At 32.3% G+C, this 17,688-nt stretch overlaps 1 protein-coding gene and 3 pseudogenes across 2 annotated transcripts; all 4 read right to left on the minus strand.

Moving 5' to 3' along the window:
* Positions 1-5,045: 5,045 nt before the first annotated feature.
* Positions 5,046-5,726, minus strand: LOC147923447 (uncharacterized; annotated as a pseudogene).
* Positions 5,727-6,207: 481 nt separating this feature from the next.
* Positions 6,208-7,550, minus strand: LOC104756501 (F-box protein At1g20360 pseudogene; annotated as a pseudogene). Its single transcript, XR_015586012.1, has one exon. The product of XR_015586012.1 is annotated as an F-box protein At1g20360 pseudogene (transcript).
* Positions 7,551-11,331: 3,781 nt separating this feature from the next.
* Positions 11,332-15,061, minus strand: LOC147923448 (uncharacterized). Its single transcript, XM_087496445.1, has 4 exons — positions 14,894-15,061; positions 13,707-13,850; positions 12,394-12,500; positions 11,332-11,906 (listed from the first exon to the last, which is right to left on the minus strand). Exons 1-4 carry the CDS (start codon positions 15,059-15,061, stop codon positions 11,348-11,350), a joined length of 978 nt encoding a protein of 325 aa, XP_087352571.1. The 3' UTR covers positions 11,332-11,347.
* On the minus strand, positions 14,933-16,092 carry LOC104776284 (F-box protein At1g20360 pseudogene; annotated as a pseudogene).
* Positions 16,093-17,688: the final 1,596 nt, after the last annotated feature.

Raw genomic sequence — 17,688 nt, forward strand, 5'->3', positions numbered from 1 at the left:
ATCATTCACAAAATAATTCACAAATAAAATGCTAAAGATTTAATAAATTTCTAATCCAACACAAACATACAAAACAACATATAATAAAAAGAAAAAAAAACATACACACAATAATTAAAATTACAAAAAAATTACACAAAATCCTCTCCGCCGCGTAGCGCGGGTACTATCCTAGTAGTATTAATTATCTCAAAAGTTAGTAATCAATAACAATGAATTAATTTGCCGTGTGGTTTGCATTTCTAGATCGGCCGCTACCATTTTTACACAAATCACTTACACAGATAATATATTGTACATTGTTAATAGATCAACAAAACTATGTATATTCTTCTATTTATGTCTTCTCTTTGTGAGTTTCATCTCCTTACTCAACTTATCATTGCCTTCTTCAGTGTCACATTCATCTCCGTGTCGTTTTTTCCCTTCACCATAACCACGAGGACTTCTCCTATGAATCTTCTCAGTGCCATGATGACTATGCTCTCTCTTCTCTCTCTTGGGAATTTTAGGTAGATCACCCGCAGACACCATTCCGTAGCCTTCACATCTCCCATGTTGCCTGTTTTGATCTTTAACAATGTAATTTAAACCTACACAGTCTTTAGCAACATGATCTGCCGACCTTTTACCAAGTTGTTGAGAGTCTTTCCGCCGGAACTGCCTCCAAATTTCGAATACACTCTGACTGAAGTCTACACGTATTCTTCTATCATCGATCAAAGCACAGGCCATCTTTAACACCGCTTATTCGCATGCTTCCTTAGTCTCAAACTTTATAAAAGCATAGCACAAGCTATTATCACGATAGTCCAGATCGTCACAAAGTGTGATATAGAACTGGGAGGCTTTGAGATATTCACCGGCACTGGCCATGGCAACGGTGCCAGTCTTCAAGTGTTTCAACTCAGGATGGATCTCATGGAGTCATGGCCGAAAAAACGAACATGCTTGCCATGAAGGAATTTGTATATTGAATCTCCACCAGTTCATGTACCGGTTGGATCGCCTGTCTGTGCTATGAAGCCCTTTTGCACATTGTGAAAGACGCACCCCTTGTAGTAATTACACTTGCAGAGCTTGAGGAAATTCTTGCAGGTCAGAGGACATGTGTCTGTGTAAAGATCAATCACTATATCCCCAAGGCTCGTCCCAATAAAAACAGACATGTTCGAGTTCGACAACCTCGAATGGAGCCGATCGAGAGAGGAAGAGTCAAGAGATGGAGGGAGACAATAGATCCGTAAGGAATCAGAGATTTATTATTCCCCTATTCTCTGATTTTTGCTAATAGGGTTATGTTTTTTGCATCATAATTCTAGAAAAGAGATATATACTGACGTATCCGTTAAGCTTTTTTCCTTTTTGTTTTTTTTTGCCCAAAAAGTAAAAATAATATAAATTAATATTGGGAAAATTCCAAAAAAAAAACTCCAAATTATATTTAGGAGTATTTCCATTCTAACTCACTTTTTTAAAATAGTATTTCTCATTTGACACACTTTCTACTATTTTGATATTTTTTCTATGTCTATTAACTATCATATCCTCTCACTATAACTCTATTTACAACAATGTCATCAAATTATAAATCTTTTCTTTAGTTACCCAATTCACATGCATCCTTTTCATTCCCTTCTCTCTCTTTCATTGCTTGAATCTTATCAATATAAGATTTTGACATTTGCAAAAGTTAATATTTAATAGGAACAATTTGATTACAATAAAACAAAATATTTTGTTTTAAAAAAATATTAATAATGTAAAAAATATAATTATTAAAAATTATTAAGAAGAATATATATATATATATATATATATATATATATATATATTTCATAAATAGGTGCGCCCATAGACTGAGAGTGGACATGGACTCACTAAGCAAGGTGGCGGTTGGGGCATTACAGAGACAGAGGCTACATCATGGTGTGTTAAAAAACACTTCCACGAATACATTGGAAAATTTAATATTAGTTACTATCAAAAGATTTTGTGACGTTAGAAAAAGGTTTTTACTTTCATTGGTTGTCGGAGCAAGCCATTTTGAAATAGGAAAAAAACGTGAACATGTTCTCTCCACACAGGAAGAGTGCAGAGCCGAGGTTCGCTCTATGGTGGAGAAGGTTGGACACAAGGTTATCTCCCAAAGGGAGGAAGGTGGATGAGGTTGGACGCAAGGTTATTTCCCCAAGGGAGGGAGGCGGAGCCAAGGTTCTCTCTATAGTGGAGGAGATTGGAGGCATGGTTTTCTCCGTAAGAGAAGAGGGCAGAATCGAGGTTTTTTTTATGGTGGTAATATATTATTGTGATGATACATCATTGATTAGTATACTATGTAATATATTTTTTATATTTAAAATTTTTTTTGAGCCAACAATTTTATTACTTAAAAAACTATGCAGAAGTGAAAGTAAAATAGTTGGTTTAATGTGTTCATATAGACATTTTCTAGGTGCTGATAAGAATATATATGTAGCATAGAATATATTTAGGTGTAAAAATTACATTTTTAATGGTAACATATATAAAAGATTTTGTAAATACATATCAATCAGTGTATTATAATAGAAATAAAATTTATAAATAACGTATAATAAATTTTAATATATTTTAGTTAAATTTAATTTAATTTACAAAATATTAAACCCGCACATCGAACAGGTCCTCGTCTAATAAATATATAACTTTGTATATATAAAGTATCAATTTAATTTAATATATGAAATTATGGAAATTCAAAAGGTTATATATCTACTAGATTAGGCCCACGTATTAACGCGGATATAAAAAAAATATGTGAAATTTTAAGTTGTATTCAAAATATTTATTTTTTTTTTATTTTATTTTTTTTAAATGAATTTAGAGTTCACACACTCCATCTTGCAATAAAATTTCTTTGTATATTACATGATAATAAAATTAGATTTTTATTCTATGCACTCAATCCAAATGAGTAACATTTATAATTTTCATATCAAAAAAATGTGCAATGTATCAAATTTATATCTTACTTAATATTTTTTTTAAAACTAAAAATTAATAAAACATAATTCTCAAAGAAAAAACTGAAAACTAATTTTATCTCATATTTGAAAAAGTAACAATATCTCAAAAATATTTGTTTCATACGTAATAGTTTTACTACTTGTCCAACTAATTTTAAATAAAACTATATTAACATTATCATAACTTAATCAAAAAGTCAAAGATGTTATTATGAGAAAAATCATTTGTTTATGTAAAAGTTAGTGTCTACAATCCTTTTTCTTTTAGGAGTAATAACTAACAGTATTATTTATTTAATTATGGTATTATATTAATATATTGTATAATTTTCTTAATTCTTTTTTCTTATAGAATTAATAATTTAAAATTACAATTAGTATTATTTTTTTATATACATATATGAATTATCTTTTATATTTATTAAATTGTTTAAATTTTTAATTTTGTTTTTATAATTTACAAATATGTTAAAACAAAGTTTCTTGTATATAACACATCACAAAATCTTTAATTATTAAAATTGACACGTGCCGCGATCACATGAGTTATTAACTTTGAGAACCAATGTTTATATAATAACATAATATTGAATACGCTATCAAATCATTCACCGATTGAAAAACTTAAGAAAATTACATTAATATCTTATTTTATTTCTTATATTATGTTAATCACTAATCTTAACACATTAAACCTTTTTATACTTTAATCATTTTTCTGTATGAATTTCTTTTTACTATATGATTATAATAAATAATAAATGCAATTAAATTACAAATATTTTCCTTATTAATTGCATATATTTTCCTATTGAAATTAATAACTTAATAGATAACTTTCCTATATAATAGATTACTTTTAGTTTTATATATTTTTCAAAAATATTAATTTTAATCCTATTAGTTTTAGAATTTTTAATTTTCCTATAATTATTAAATAAAATTTATTTTCACACATATCAAAATATTATCGATATACTAGACACATGTCGCGATTATATGAATTACTAACTTTGAAAACTAATGTTTATATAATAAGATAGTTTTTCCTTCATGGATAATGATGACACGAGGATCATAGGGAAGTTTGACTACACAAAAAAAAAAACAAAAACAAAAAAGTTGGCATTTTTTTCAAGCCTGAACAAGGCCACTAGGCATGTTTATTCTAAGCATAATATGTTCTTATTAGGGGTAGATTTTTAAAGACCTTGAATCGCCAAGATCTATTACATCATCCTAAACATGATCGCTTATTAATATATAAATAGTACGTTCCTCCTATTAATTGGCATGAAGATGCTGCTTCTTAATCCTGCTGCACAATGTGGAATTTATCTTCTTTGTCGATCCATTCACCACCAGCCAGGTACCTTTCATAAAGAAAATATTCCCCACTCGGTTTCACCATCAGTGCTGTCGCCTGTCGTACTTGTGATTCCACGGCGAGTTTGATAATACACAATAGAACTTCTACCAATATCCTCCTGATGCCAACACTAAAGATCATCTTTTTAGTTTACAAATTATGAATCATTAACGATTGGTTTTTCAAGCTAGGATGTTATGCAAGTTTTTTATATTATATAGTTTCACTTAATTATATAACATGAAACTAAAAGGGTTCTGAATATTCCCAACATGAAGCACATATATGTACGTAGAACAAACTAAAACTGGAGCGAGCGAGCGAGAAGTCCACAATTTATTTTGATTTCTCTGTTTAACCCACATGTTGCACTAGTTGTACAAACGTTATTTTTTCTTTTAATCAAATTTAACATTTTATTCAAAAAAAAAAAAAAAAAAAAATGGAGCGAGCTAGGAAAAATGCCAAAAAGACATGAGTGAGAAACAGAGTACCCTGTTGGTTAAGACAGACTTCAATTACTTGTGCCAATGAGTTGTGCTACTTGCAAGTTGCAATGGTTAGTTTAGCTTATGAAGATTGCAATTGGCTTTGAAACTCAGATCAAATACCAAAAAAAAGAGATAAAAACACTCTCAAAACATTACAAAATATGAAATCATGGAAAATCAACTTTATATAAAAGGCTAGATACTTAAAAAAAAAGAGGTCAAAGTGTTCATCTAATATTCATATGGTAGTTCGAAACGGCACAATGGACAAACATGATTGGTGGCAAACCACTCGAGGATACAACTATCGTCAAACTCGTGTCCACAAGGTAAGGTCGTCACGACTGTTTCTCCCATCGTAAACTCATCAAAACATATAGTGCACTTGTCGGAGATGGACATCGTCGTCTTCTTGTATACTTTCCTTGACAAAGACTCAACCGCAGATTTACTCGCCGGTCTAGATCGGATATCAATGGTGCTCTCATCAATTAATGGTACTCGCATATACATGGTAGGATCAATAGGAGTGAACTTAAAGGTAATATATATTAACAAAGCCCAATCTGGATAATTAACCAAGGGAAAGTTGACATTGTTGGCAAGTGTAGTGAGACACACTTTCGCATAATCAATCTGAAAGGGATTGAGACGGACATCGCCGTTTAAGCAATTCAGTTGTACCCATCTATACCTTGAGTAGCTATCATGGATATCTTTGGCAGGCAAGGAGAAAGCAAGTACTGTCCGGCAATCTCTCATAGGTTCTTAGATACTCCCTTCGACTTTGATTCTTCCCGCGTCTTAGGGTCTAGGATTGCGGTCGATTTCATGGTTGAGGGATACTCTGTCAGCAAAAAAAAATCATTATAGGGGTTACAATGTCGTCGTCTGTTTATGCATGTTTTATAGGGGCGGTGGGACTCTTATAGAATTAGGTATGGCTGGGATTAGGTTAATTGGAATTTGAGATTTTGTTTTTGTTTTTTATTTAATGGTTGTTTTAATTTTCGCCAATAGTGTTGTTTCTTTTTTGTTAAGTATGGGATAATGACAAAATATTTCATTTCGTTGTTGAAACAACAATTGCCAAATCCTAAAATGCTAATGCTAAGTTAGCTAATTCATTGGCAATACTTCCGAATTCAATGAGATAATAGACCATAATTGAGCCTATTAAAAGGCCATTTGTAATTTTTTTATATGAAATAACATAAATTTGAAATTGTTCAATTGTCTTCTCTCCAATCAATTTTTCAAAACATATTATCGCCTCTCATAGGTAAGAGTTTTCAAGTTTCTTTTTGTAGTGTAATTGCAAACAAAAGAAAATTAGAAATTTAATTAATTTATTCTCTCATTACTCATTAGTTTATTTTTCTTCCTTTACAAAACACCTAATCGGATATACGTTTCTTAATCAAATGAGTCCCATAATTGCATTCAGTTTGGAGATGCGTAGGTCATTGGAAGCTACAATCACCTTCTCCTGCTCATCCTCCTCGACAAAGAACAAGGAGGGCGTAAACATATAGTAGTCTCGGTTGTTTTTGTACCCACACCAGACAGATCCAAAAACTCTCCAACTATTAGCTTCCATGTCATACACATGAAGCCAACTAAGACCATTGTAAAAAGTGTCCTTCTTCCTCTCCCTCACCACAAGGCTCTTGCCATCATAAGCGACCACGTTCCAACATACAAGTTCTATGTCGTCCATGGATACGTTCTTGATCCGCATGGTGAGGGTCCACTTGGAATTCCCGAGTAGTGTGTAAACTGAGATTGTTTCTTTCGTCCCCGATATCATGGTCAGACGATTGTTCTTCTTGTCTTGTGCAAAAAGCGGTTTTGTATCTGATTCTCCACGATGGAATATGGAAGGAATCAAACGTGCTTTCTCTGTCTCCGGATTGAAAGCTATGAGGCTCCCATCGTCTCTTAACCAATGAAGTGTGCCGTCCAAGCAAACAGGTTTCATCCGCGCCGTGAGATCACTTTTGGAGGTGGTGGTGACGGTCGTTTCTGATAACCTCCAACAGTATCCGTCACTGATCTCGAACGCGTACACCGTTTCCATCTCGAGTATGCATACGATCTTGAATCTTTTGGTGGTTTGATTTCGATTTACCGCAAAACCGACGCACATCGCTCTCTCCGTACGAGCAGCGTTAAGGTGTGCAGGTCTATTTCGAACACCACCAACTATCGTAGGCAAAAGCTTTGACCCCGAGTGATCCAGGACTCGAAACCTCTTTGTGAGGGGGTTTGCGACGAAGAGATCACCAATGTATAGTAGGAGAAGGCCAGAGCATGAGCCGAAAATGTAACATCGATCTTTTGACAAATATACTTCATCTCCGCTTGACTTAGAATCGCAGGAAGAGAAAGACTTGCATAAGACGTAATGTGCGCCATAGTTCATGAGGTGAAACAAACTGGATCCGACAAAGCGGGAAGAGTATCCAGATTCAAAATTAGGGTCGTCGGATATATGCGAGTTGATCGATCTATTTGTGCATCGCATCATCGCTAGAGATTTGGGGTCCAATCTGAAGAGAATATCGTCGAGAAGATGAAGAGGTAAGTCATTCATGATCAAAGATGGATCGAAGTGAGATCTCCCTAGTTCTGTTTTAATTTGCATGTTGATTTGATTGTCCATTTGTCCTTGTGTTACTTTAGTACTGGCCAGCCTGTTATATAGACAACAAAGTCTGTTATGAAAAGAAATAACAATCAATTACAAAGAAAATAAAAGAAAAAAGTATCAATTTAATTTAATATATGAAATCATGGAAATTCAAAAAGGTTATATATCTATAGTTTTTCTAGATTGCAAAGTAGTTTTTAGTTATTAATTTGAGCAATATGTCACCATATATATATCCACAGTAATAAATATTAATTATCTCAAAAGTTAGTAATCAAATAACAATGAATTAATTTGCCATGTGGTTTGCATTTCTAGATCGGCCGCTACCATCTCCATGGATGATGATGACACGAGGATCATAGGGAAGTTTGACTACACACACACAAAAAAAAAAAAAAAAAAAAAAAATATCGAAAAAAAAGTTGGCATTTTTCAAAATTCTACGGAAGATATAGTAATTGTTATTGAATTTTAAACCGGTAGTAATATTGGTTATTGAATCTTGAATGGTAGAAATTGTCAACAGTTTACAGAGTAACCGGGGAATGGAGGCATCAATTAAGCTGGGTCATATTGGTGCCATTTGGGAAATGGAACCATCAAACCAGTTTGTACGGAAATGAGTTATAATCAGCATGAAATTCAAATCCTAATCAAACGGATGTAGTCTATAAATGTTTTGAGAAGTTGTATGATAAACCTGGGATGAGTTTAATTTGTTGATTCATGAAACTGACGTTTCTTTGAGTTAGGCCTGGACTTAACGACCCAGTTTTCTCCTTTGGCCCTTAGCTTCGGAGCCAGGTAGTCTCAGGTTTCTAGTGGATTGGTGATACCTCGTAGGTAGTGATCACTCCGACGTGCTCTGTTTTATTTTTGTTCTCCATTGTATAAAATGATCAGTTTTTATAGAAATGAAATGATGGACTTATCTTTCTGGGATACAACATGAACTACATGTCAAGTTACAACTTCAACGAGAGTTACTAGAGTCTGAAGGTAGAAGAGCAGCTGTGATATTGAAATCATCCTAATCAAAATTTTGAGTTATTTTGGCTATGTTATTATGATTGTTCTTGTGTTGTGAGACTTGAGTTTATTTTTCCTTTACATTCAGTATGTTTGCTTCTTGTATTCGCTGATTTAAAAACAAAGATAGTGAGAAAAATCTACAATACTTGAATATAAATAGTTTTATCTATATCTTATAAATGATTATTTTGACAAACATTATTCACTATCATTAGGAACATTAACTCTAGTAAATTGTACGTACATATATATCTTGAAAATTTTGGGCCCATAACTCAAAATTTATGAAATTTTAAACTTCATGTAGTCCATTTTTATTTGAATTTAATTAATTAAGCACTTTTCATGTTTTTTTGATAAAGTTTAAGCATTTTTCATTTAATCTCTATTTTATATTATTATGAAAATTACAACTGTATATTTTAGATTATATATGATATGGCGATGCTTGTAATGTCTCAAAAATAGATTATAATTTTTTCAGTATATATTACTTGTATTAGCTTTTAAAAAAAAGACCAAAAATAGCTATAATTTATCTTCTTTGTCCATCTATTCACCACCAGCAAGGTACCTTTCATCAGTCCCGCTGGACTTAGTGGAGATTTTTAGAGAAGATGAGCTTGGGACTATGTACCCGAGACGAGTTGTTGTGTAATTTTTCTTTTCTTTTTTAGTTTTTGTTTTTAGCATGAGAAGTATCTCCCTTTTTCCTACCAAGAAAAAGCAAGGTACCTTTCATAAAGAAAATACTAGATAATGGCCCGCGCTGGTAGCGCGGGGAAATTTTTATTTTATTTTGTTATTTGTTAATATTATATTTATGTTGTATCATTTATTTACATGTTATATAATATAGTACTATATGGTGATTTATGATTCATATTAACCTACTAATAGGTAGACCTGGAACTACTACCAATACTTGTATTCGACCCATTTTTCGGTTTGTATCCGTCCCGAAAAAAGGTACCTGCAACTTTAGAGTCGAGTGAAAGGTATAATAATTATATTATCCGTGAATAATGATCGAGTATTGGATATTAATTTAATTTTTGAGCGTCTCGTTACCCGTTTCATTACCCGTTTTATTACCCAACTCATAAATACACGTTAATATTTTGTAGAATAATGTTACCAGTGTGACGAAATATCTATGTAAATTTGGATTTGTTTGTTACAAAATAATAGTAGAAAATTTATTAATTCTATATATTTTATAAAATCATATATTTAATTACTTAAGGTCATATTCTGATTTTGACCCGTAGTTGGTACTACTATTTTGGTTTGGTGCAATATCAAATTCGTTAATTATACATTCGGTAAAGCTAAAAAACCCAACTAAATATGTATTGACCCGTGATTTGGTATTACAAATTGATGTGATCGTGTTTAGAGATCTTAATATACCAAATTTACAAATTGAAGTTATTGGTATAACATGTTATATATTAATTTTATAGGTGAAAATTACAATTAGGTTATGTATATTATCAACATTATACACTTAGTATTGTTTATATAGTGAATATTGTGTATAAACAATTAAGTTTTAGCCAATTAAATAGTTTGTTATTATTTCTGAAGATTTATGAAACAATAAATAGAGTTTTATTATTTTGTAAACAAATCTAAACTTTTCTTTTGTTAGTTATTAGAATAATTAAAATATTATAGCATTTTCATAATATGTCACACCAGAACTGGTTAAATTTTTAACAACATAGCTTAAATAAGTATATAGATATATTTTAAAAATATAAACAATGTTGTATCCTAATTTTAATATATATTTGTTATTATTAAATGATTTCGATATGTAAATGTTTAATCTTAGTCTTATAAATAAATTTAAGTTTTATAGTTTTTTTCAATAGTTTGTTATTGTTTCCTAAGATTTCTGAAACAATAAATAGAATCTGTTTAGTTATTTTATTACATAATTTCAAAATTATTTTATTATTATTTTATTAAATAATTTCGAATTTTTTTGATTAATGATATCTTGTAATCTAATAAATTAATAATTACTATTTTTTTGGATAATCATTTTCGGGTTACAACAAATTAATACTAAAATTCTGTTATTATATTTTGTATTAAAATACAGTGGCATTTTGTGTAATATTTTACATGAAGTAGGGTTATTTGTTTAAAGGTTTACTTAAATAAGTATGTAGATTCCCCATTCGGTTTCACCACCAATGGTGTCCTACTTGTGATTCCACAGCGAGTTTGGAAATACACAATAGAACTTCTACCAATATCCTCCTGATGCCCACACAAAGGTCATCTTTTAGTTTACAAATTATGAATCATTAACGTTGTACCGGTTTTTCAAGCTAGGATGTTATGCAAGTTTTTTATATTATATAGTTCACTTAATTATATAACACGAAACTAAAAGGGTTTCTGAATATTCCCAACATGAAGCACATATATGCAAGTAGAACAAACTAAAACTGGAGCTAGGAAAAATGCCAAAAAAGACATGAGTGGAGAAACCAGGCTAGTCTTTAATTCCGAGGCAGAGAAACAGAGTACTCTGTTGGTTGAGACAGACTTCAACTACTTGTGCCAATGAGTTGTGCTACTTGCGAGTTGCAATGTTGGTTAGTTTAGCTTATGAAGATTGGCTTTGAAACTCAGATCAAATACAAAAAAAAAAAAAAAAAAAAAAAAAAAAAAAAAAAAACAAAAAATCTAGAAATAATAACAAAAAAACATTACAAAATATGAAATCATGGAAAAGTCTAGATACTTAAAAAAAAAAGGTCAAAGTGTTCATCTAATATTCATATGGTAGTTCGAAACGGCACAATGGACAAACATGATTGGTGGCAAACCACTCGAGGATACAACTATCGTCAAACTCGTGTCCACAAGGTAAGGTCGTCACGACTCTTTCTCCCATCGTAAACTCATCAAAACATATAGTGCACTTGTCGGAGCTGGACATCGTCGTCTTCTTGTATACTTTCCTTGGCAAAGACTCAACCGCAGACTTACTCGCCGGTCTAGATCGCATATGAATGGTGCTCTCATCAATTAATGGTACTCGCATATACATGGTAGGATCAGTTGGAGTGAACTTAAAAGTAATATAAATTAACAAAGCCCAATCTGGAGAATAGTTAACCGAGGGATAGAGGACATCGATGGCAAGTGTAGTGAGACACACTTTTGCATAATCAACCTGAAAGGGATTGAGACGGACATCGTCCTCTAAGCAATTCAGTTGTACCCATCTATACCTTGAGTAGCTATCATGGATATCTTTGGCAGGCAAGGAGAAAGCAAGTACTGTCCGGCAATCTCTTATAGGTTCTTCAGACATTAGATACTCGCTTCGACTTTGATTCTTCCCGTACATATTACAATACAAAGTTAGTTATTTAGAAAACATGTTTAAGATCATAGGATTTAATAATATAATATTTTTAAATATATTCAATTATAAAAACTTATAAAATAATATTTAAATTGCAAACTTATAAAACTTTTACTAAAATTCAAAATACAATACCAAATTTTTATGAAACAACAAAAACGTTAAAGATAAAAAAAAAACATATTACTTAATTAAAGCACACAAACATTTTATTTTATTAATATATAGTTTAATGTCCAAATTTATTTCATATATTCTCAATCAGATCCTCTTTTAATTTGTGAAAAATTGTTTGCAAAAAATTGTATCCATTCACAGCTTGCCACGTCAGCTTAGAATTGAGCCAAAATCAATACTACATCAAGAACTAAAAAAAGTGTTCTAAGCCACTATTCATTATTTTCTATTTTTTTTTGGCTAAGAACATCCCCTCATGTTTTTACTGTAAAGATGGCCTTAGGATACTCGCTTCGACTTTGATTCTTCCCGCGTCTTCGGGTTTAGGAAAGTGGTCGATTTCATGGTTGAGGGATAATACGAGTTGTGATTTTAGGGTTTATCTTCTCGTTGTTGCAATGTCGTCGTCTGTTTATGCATGTTTTATATATAGGGGCGGTGGGACTCTTGTAGCTAGGTATGGCTCGGATTAGGTTAAATGGAATTTGAGATTTTTTTTGTTTTTTTATTTAATGGTTGTTTTGATTTTCGCCAATAATATTGTTGTTTCCTTTTTGTTAAGTATGGGATAATGACAAAATATATCATTTCGTTGTTGAAACAACAATTGCCAAATCCTAAATGCTAATGCTTCATTGGCACTACTTCCGTATTCATTGAGAGGGGGTATTGAATTTGTATTTTAAGGAGGGTGTATTGAAACAATGATTTTGGAGGATTCTATGGGATTTAGAAAATTTGGAAATTTTATAGATTTTAGGGAAGTTGATATGATTTATGGGAAAATTCTTTCAAATCCCACCTAAAACCATGAGATTTGGATTTATGTATTTTTAACTAAACAAATCCTCTCAAATCCTCCAGAATCCCTAAAACTTATTAAAATCCAAATCCACAAACTGTTTTGAATAACAATGGATTTTAAAGTAGTTTTTTAAATCATCAATTTAATAACAGTGGATTTCATGAGACTTTATAAAATTCATGATTGAATAACATAAGATTTGTAACTTTTATACAAATCACCTAAAATGTCAAGTTGAATACACCCCCCTAAGGGATTTGGTGGGATTTGAGTATTTTAGGATTTTGGAAGATTCATTGAGCTTTTAGAAGATTTTTGGTTATTTGTTAGAGTTTTTAAATATTTTTTAAAAAATACTTTGTGATTTTTTTTTATCAGAACTCCGCAGTTAAGCGTGCTTGGGCGAGAGTAGTACTAGGATGGGTGACTTCCCGGGAAGTCCTCGTGTTGCATCCCTCCTCCTTTTTTGTGAAGTGACCTTAGTGCAGTGGCCAAAGGTAAGTCCTTAATGCACAAGGCACCATCACACCCGGGATCGAGTCCCGCTTCCTACGAACGTAGGGATTAGGCTAATGGGCCAATAGGCCGGCCTGTTGTGGCCCAATAGTTGACAAAAAAAAAAATACTTTGTGATTTATTATTAGATTTTGGGAGATTTTAGGATACTTTATAACCAAAAAAAATTGCCTTTAGAATTCAGATGACCATGATAAATGCTCTCGACCTCTCATCAATTTTTCATGAGACTGTTCAATCAGCGTATTCATCACTTACCTTGCACCACCTGCCTCCAGCGTCGGAAACCACCACTTTGACAGGTTTAACGACGAGCAATTCATGTCTGTGTTCAGCGACAACGTACACAACAACCACAATCATCATCATCACAACAACTTTAACGACAATTTCTCTATGGTACTATGCCGTCCAGAGGGTATGATTTTGAGGGAGAATAATTTCAACTAAAAAACAATTCAAAATCTCCTATAATCATTCAAAGTAGTAGTTTTTAAAAAAGTTGTGATATTTTGAATAACAGTAAATTTCAATTAAGTTTTAGGGGGGTGTATTGGAACTATGATTTTGGAGAATTTGATGAGATTTTGAAAATTTAGAATTTTGATAGATTTTAGGGAAGTTGATATGATTTATGGTGAAATTCTTTCAAATCTCACCTAAAACCATGAGATTTGGATTTCTATATTTTTAACTAAACAAATCCTCTCAAATCCTCCAGAATCCCTAAAACTTATTAAAATCCAAATCCACAAATTGTTTTGAATAACAGTGGATTTTAAAGTAGATTTTTAAATCATCAGTTCAATAACAGTGGATTTCAGGAGACTTTTAAAAATCCATGATTGAATAACATAGGATTTGTAAATTTTAACAAATCACTTAAAATGTCAAGTTGAATACACCCCCCTTATAAATCATTGATTAAATAACAAGGGATTTTTAATTATTTTAAATGATTTTACATAAATCCAAGTTGAATAACATAAGATTTTAAAAGATTTTTAAAAATCATCAATTGAATAACAAGTGATTTTAATAATACTCTAAAGTCTTCTAAAGTCTTCTAAAATACCAAGTTCAATACCCCCTCTGAGATAATGGACCATAATTGAGCCTATTAAAAGGCCATTTGTATTTTGTTTTTATGAAATAACATAAATTTGAGATTGTTCAATTGTCTTCTCTCCACTTCCATTGTATTATTCAATCATTTTTTCAAAACATATTATCTCCTCTCATAGGTAAGAGTTTTCAAGTTTCTTTTTGTAGTTTAATTGCAAACAAAAGAAAATTAGAAATTTAATTAATTTATTCACCCATTACTCATTAGTTTATTTTTCTTCCTTTACAAAACACCTAATCGGATATACGTTTCTTAATCAAATGAGTCCCATAATTGCATTCAGTTTGGAGATGCGTAGGTAATTGGAAGCTACAATCACCTTCTCCTGCTCATCCTCCTCGACAAAGAACAAGGAGGGCGTAAACGTATAGTAGTCTCGGTTGTTTTTGTACCCACACCAGACAGATCCAAAAACTCTCCAACTGTTAGCTTCCATGTCATACACATGAAGCCAACCAAGACCATTGTAATAACTGTCCTTCTTCATCTCCCTTACCACAAGGCACTTGCCATCGTACGCAACCACGTTCCAACATACAAGTTTTATGTCCTCCATGTATACGTTCTTGATCCTCATGGTGAGGGTCCACTTGGAATTCCCAAGTAGTGTGTAAACTGAGATTGTTTCTTTCGTCCCCGATATCAAGGTCAGACGATTGTTCTTCTTGTCTTCTGCAAAAAGCGGTTTCGTATCTGATTCTCCACGATGGAATATGGAAGGAATCAAGCGTGCTTTCTCTGTCTCCGGATTGAAAGCTATGAGGCTCCCATCGTTTCTCAACCAATGAAGAGTGCCGTCCAAGTAAACAGGTTTCATCCGCGCCATGAGATCACTTTTGGAGGTGGTGGTGATGGTCGTTTCCGATAACCTCCAAAAATATCCGTCACTGATCTCGAACGCGTACACCGTTTCCGTCTCGAGTATGCATACGATCTTGAATCTTTTGGTGGTTTGACTTCGATTTACCGCAAAACCGACGCACATCGCTCTCTCCGTACGAGCAGCGTTAAGGCGTGCAGGTCTATTTGGATCACCACCAACTATCGTAGGCAAAAGCTTTGACCCCGAGTGATCCAGGACTCGAAACCTCTTTGTGAGGGGGTTTGCGACGAAGAGATCACCAATGTATAGTAGGAGAAGGCCAGAGCATGAGCCGAAAATGTAACATCGATCTTTTGACAAATATACTTCATCTCCGCTTGACTTAGAATCGCAGGAAGAGAAAGACTTGCATAAGACGTAATGTGCGCCATAGTTCATGAGGTGAAACAAACTGGATCCGACAAAGCGGGAAGAGTATCCAGATTCAAAATTAGGGTCGTCGGATATATGCGAGTTGATCGATCTATTTGTGCATCGCATCATCGCTAGAGATTTGGGGTCCAATCTGAAGAGAATATCGTCGAGAAGATGAAGAGGTAAGTCATTCATGATCAAAGATGGATCGAAGTGAGATCTCCCTAGTTCTGTTTTAATTTGCATGTTGATTTGATTGTCCATTTGTCCTTGTGTTACTTTAGTACTGGCCAGCCTGTTATATAGACAACAAAGTCTGTTATGAAAAGAAATAACAATCAATTACAAAGAAAATAAAAGAAAAAAGTATCAATTTAATTTAATATATGAAATCATGGAAATTCAAAAAGGTTATATATCTATAGTTTTTCTAGATTGCAAAGTAGTTTTTAGTTATTAATTTGAGCAATATGTCACCATATATATATCCACAGTAATAAATATTAATTATCTCAAAAGTTAGTAATCAAATAACAATGAATTAATTTGCCATGTGGTTTGCATTTCTAGATCGGCCGCTACCATCTCCATGGATGATGATGACACGAGGATCATAGGGAAGTTTGACTACACACACACAAAAAAAAAAAAAAAAAAAAAAAATATCGAAAAAAAAGTTGGCATTTTTCAAAATTCTACGGAAGATATAGTAATTGTTATTGAATTTTAAACCGGTAGTAATATTGGTTATTGAATCTTGAATGGTAGAAATTGTCAACAGTTTACAGAGTAACCGGGGAATGGAGGCATCAATTAAGCTGGGTCATATTGGTGCCATTTGGGAAATGGAACCATCAAACCAGTTTGTACGGAAATGAGTTATAATCAGCATGAAATTCAAATCCTAATCAAACGGATGTAGTCTATAAATGTTTTGAGAAGTTGTATGATAAACCTGGGATGAGTTTAATTTGTTGATTCATGAAACTGACGTTTCTTTGAGTTAGGCCTGGACTTAACGACCCAGTTTTCTCCTTTGGCCCTTAGCTTCGGAGCCAGGTAGTCTCAGGTTTCTAGTGGATTGGTGATACCTCGTAGGTAGTGATCACTCCGACGTGCTCTGTTTTATTTTTGTTCTCCATTGTATAAAATGATCAGTTTTTATAGAAATGAAATGATGGACTTATCTTTCTGGGATACAACATGAACTACATGTCAAGTTACAACTTCAACGAGAGTTACTAGAGTCTGAAGGTAGAAGAGCAGCTGTGATATTGAAATCATCCTAATCAAAATTTTGAGTTATTTTGGCTATGTTATTATGATTGTTCTTGTGTTGTGAGACTTGAGTTTATTTTTCCTTTACATTCAGTATGTTTGCTTCTTGTATTCGCTGATTTAAAAACAAAGATAGTGAGAAAAATCTACAATACTTGAATATAAATAGTTTTATCTATATCTTATAAATGATTATTTTGACAAACATTATTCACTATCATTAGGAACATTAACTCTAGTAAATTGTACGTACATATATATCTTGAAAATTTTGGGCCCATAACTCAAAATTTATGAAATTTTAAACTTCATGTAGTCCATTTTTATTTGAATTTAATTAATTAAGCACTTTTCATGTTTTTTTGATAAAGTTTAAGCATTTTTCATTTAATCTCTATTTTATATTATTATGAAAATTACAACTGTATATTTTAGATTATATATGATATGGCGATGCTTGTAATGTCTCAAAAATAGATTATAATTTTTTCAGTATATATTACTTGTATTAGCTTTTAAAAAAAAGACCAAAAATAGCTATAATTTATCTTCTTTGTCCATCTATTCACCACCAGCAAGGTACCTTTCATCAGTCCCGC

Source organism: Camelina sativa, chromosome 17, assembly GCF_030686135.1.
Source record: "Camelina sativa cultivar CO46 ecotype springtype chromosome 17, ASM3068613v1".
Lineage (NCBI taxonomy): Eukaryota > Viridiplantae > Streptophyta > Magnoliopsida > Brassicales > Brassicaceae > Camelina > Camelina sativa.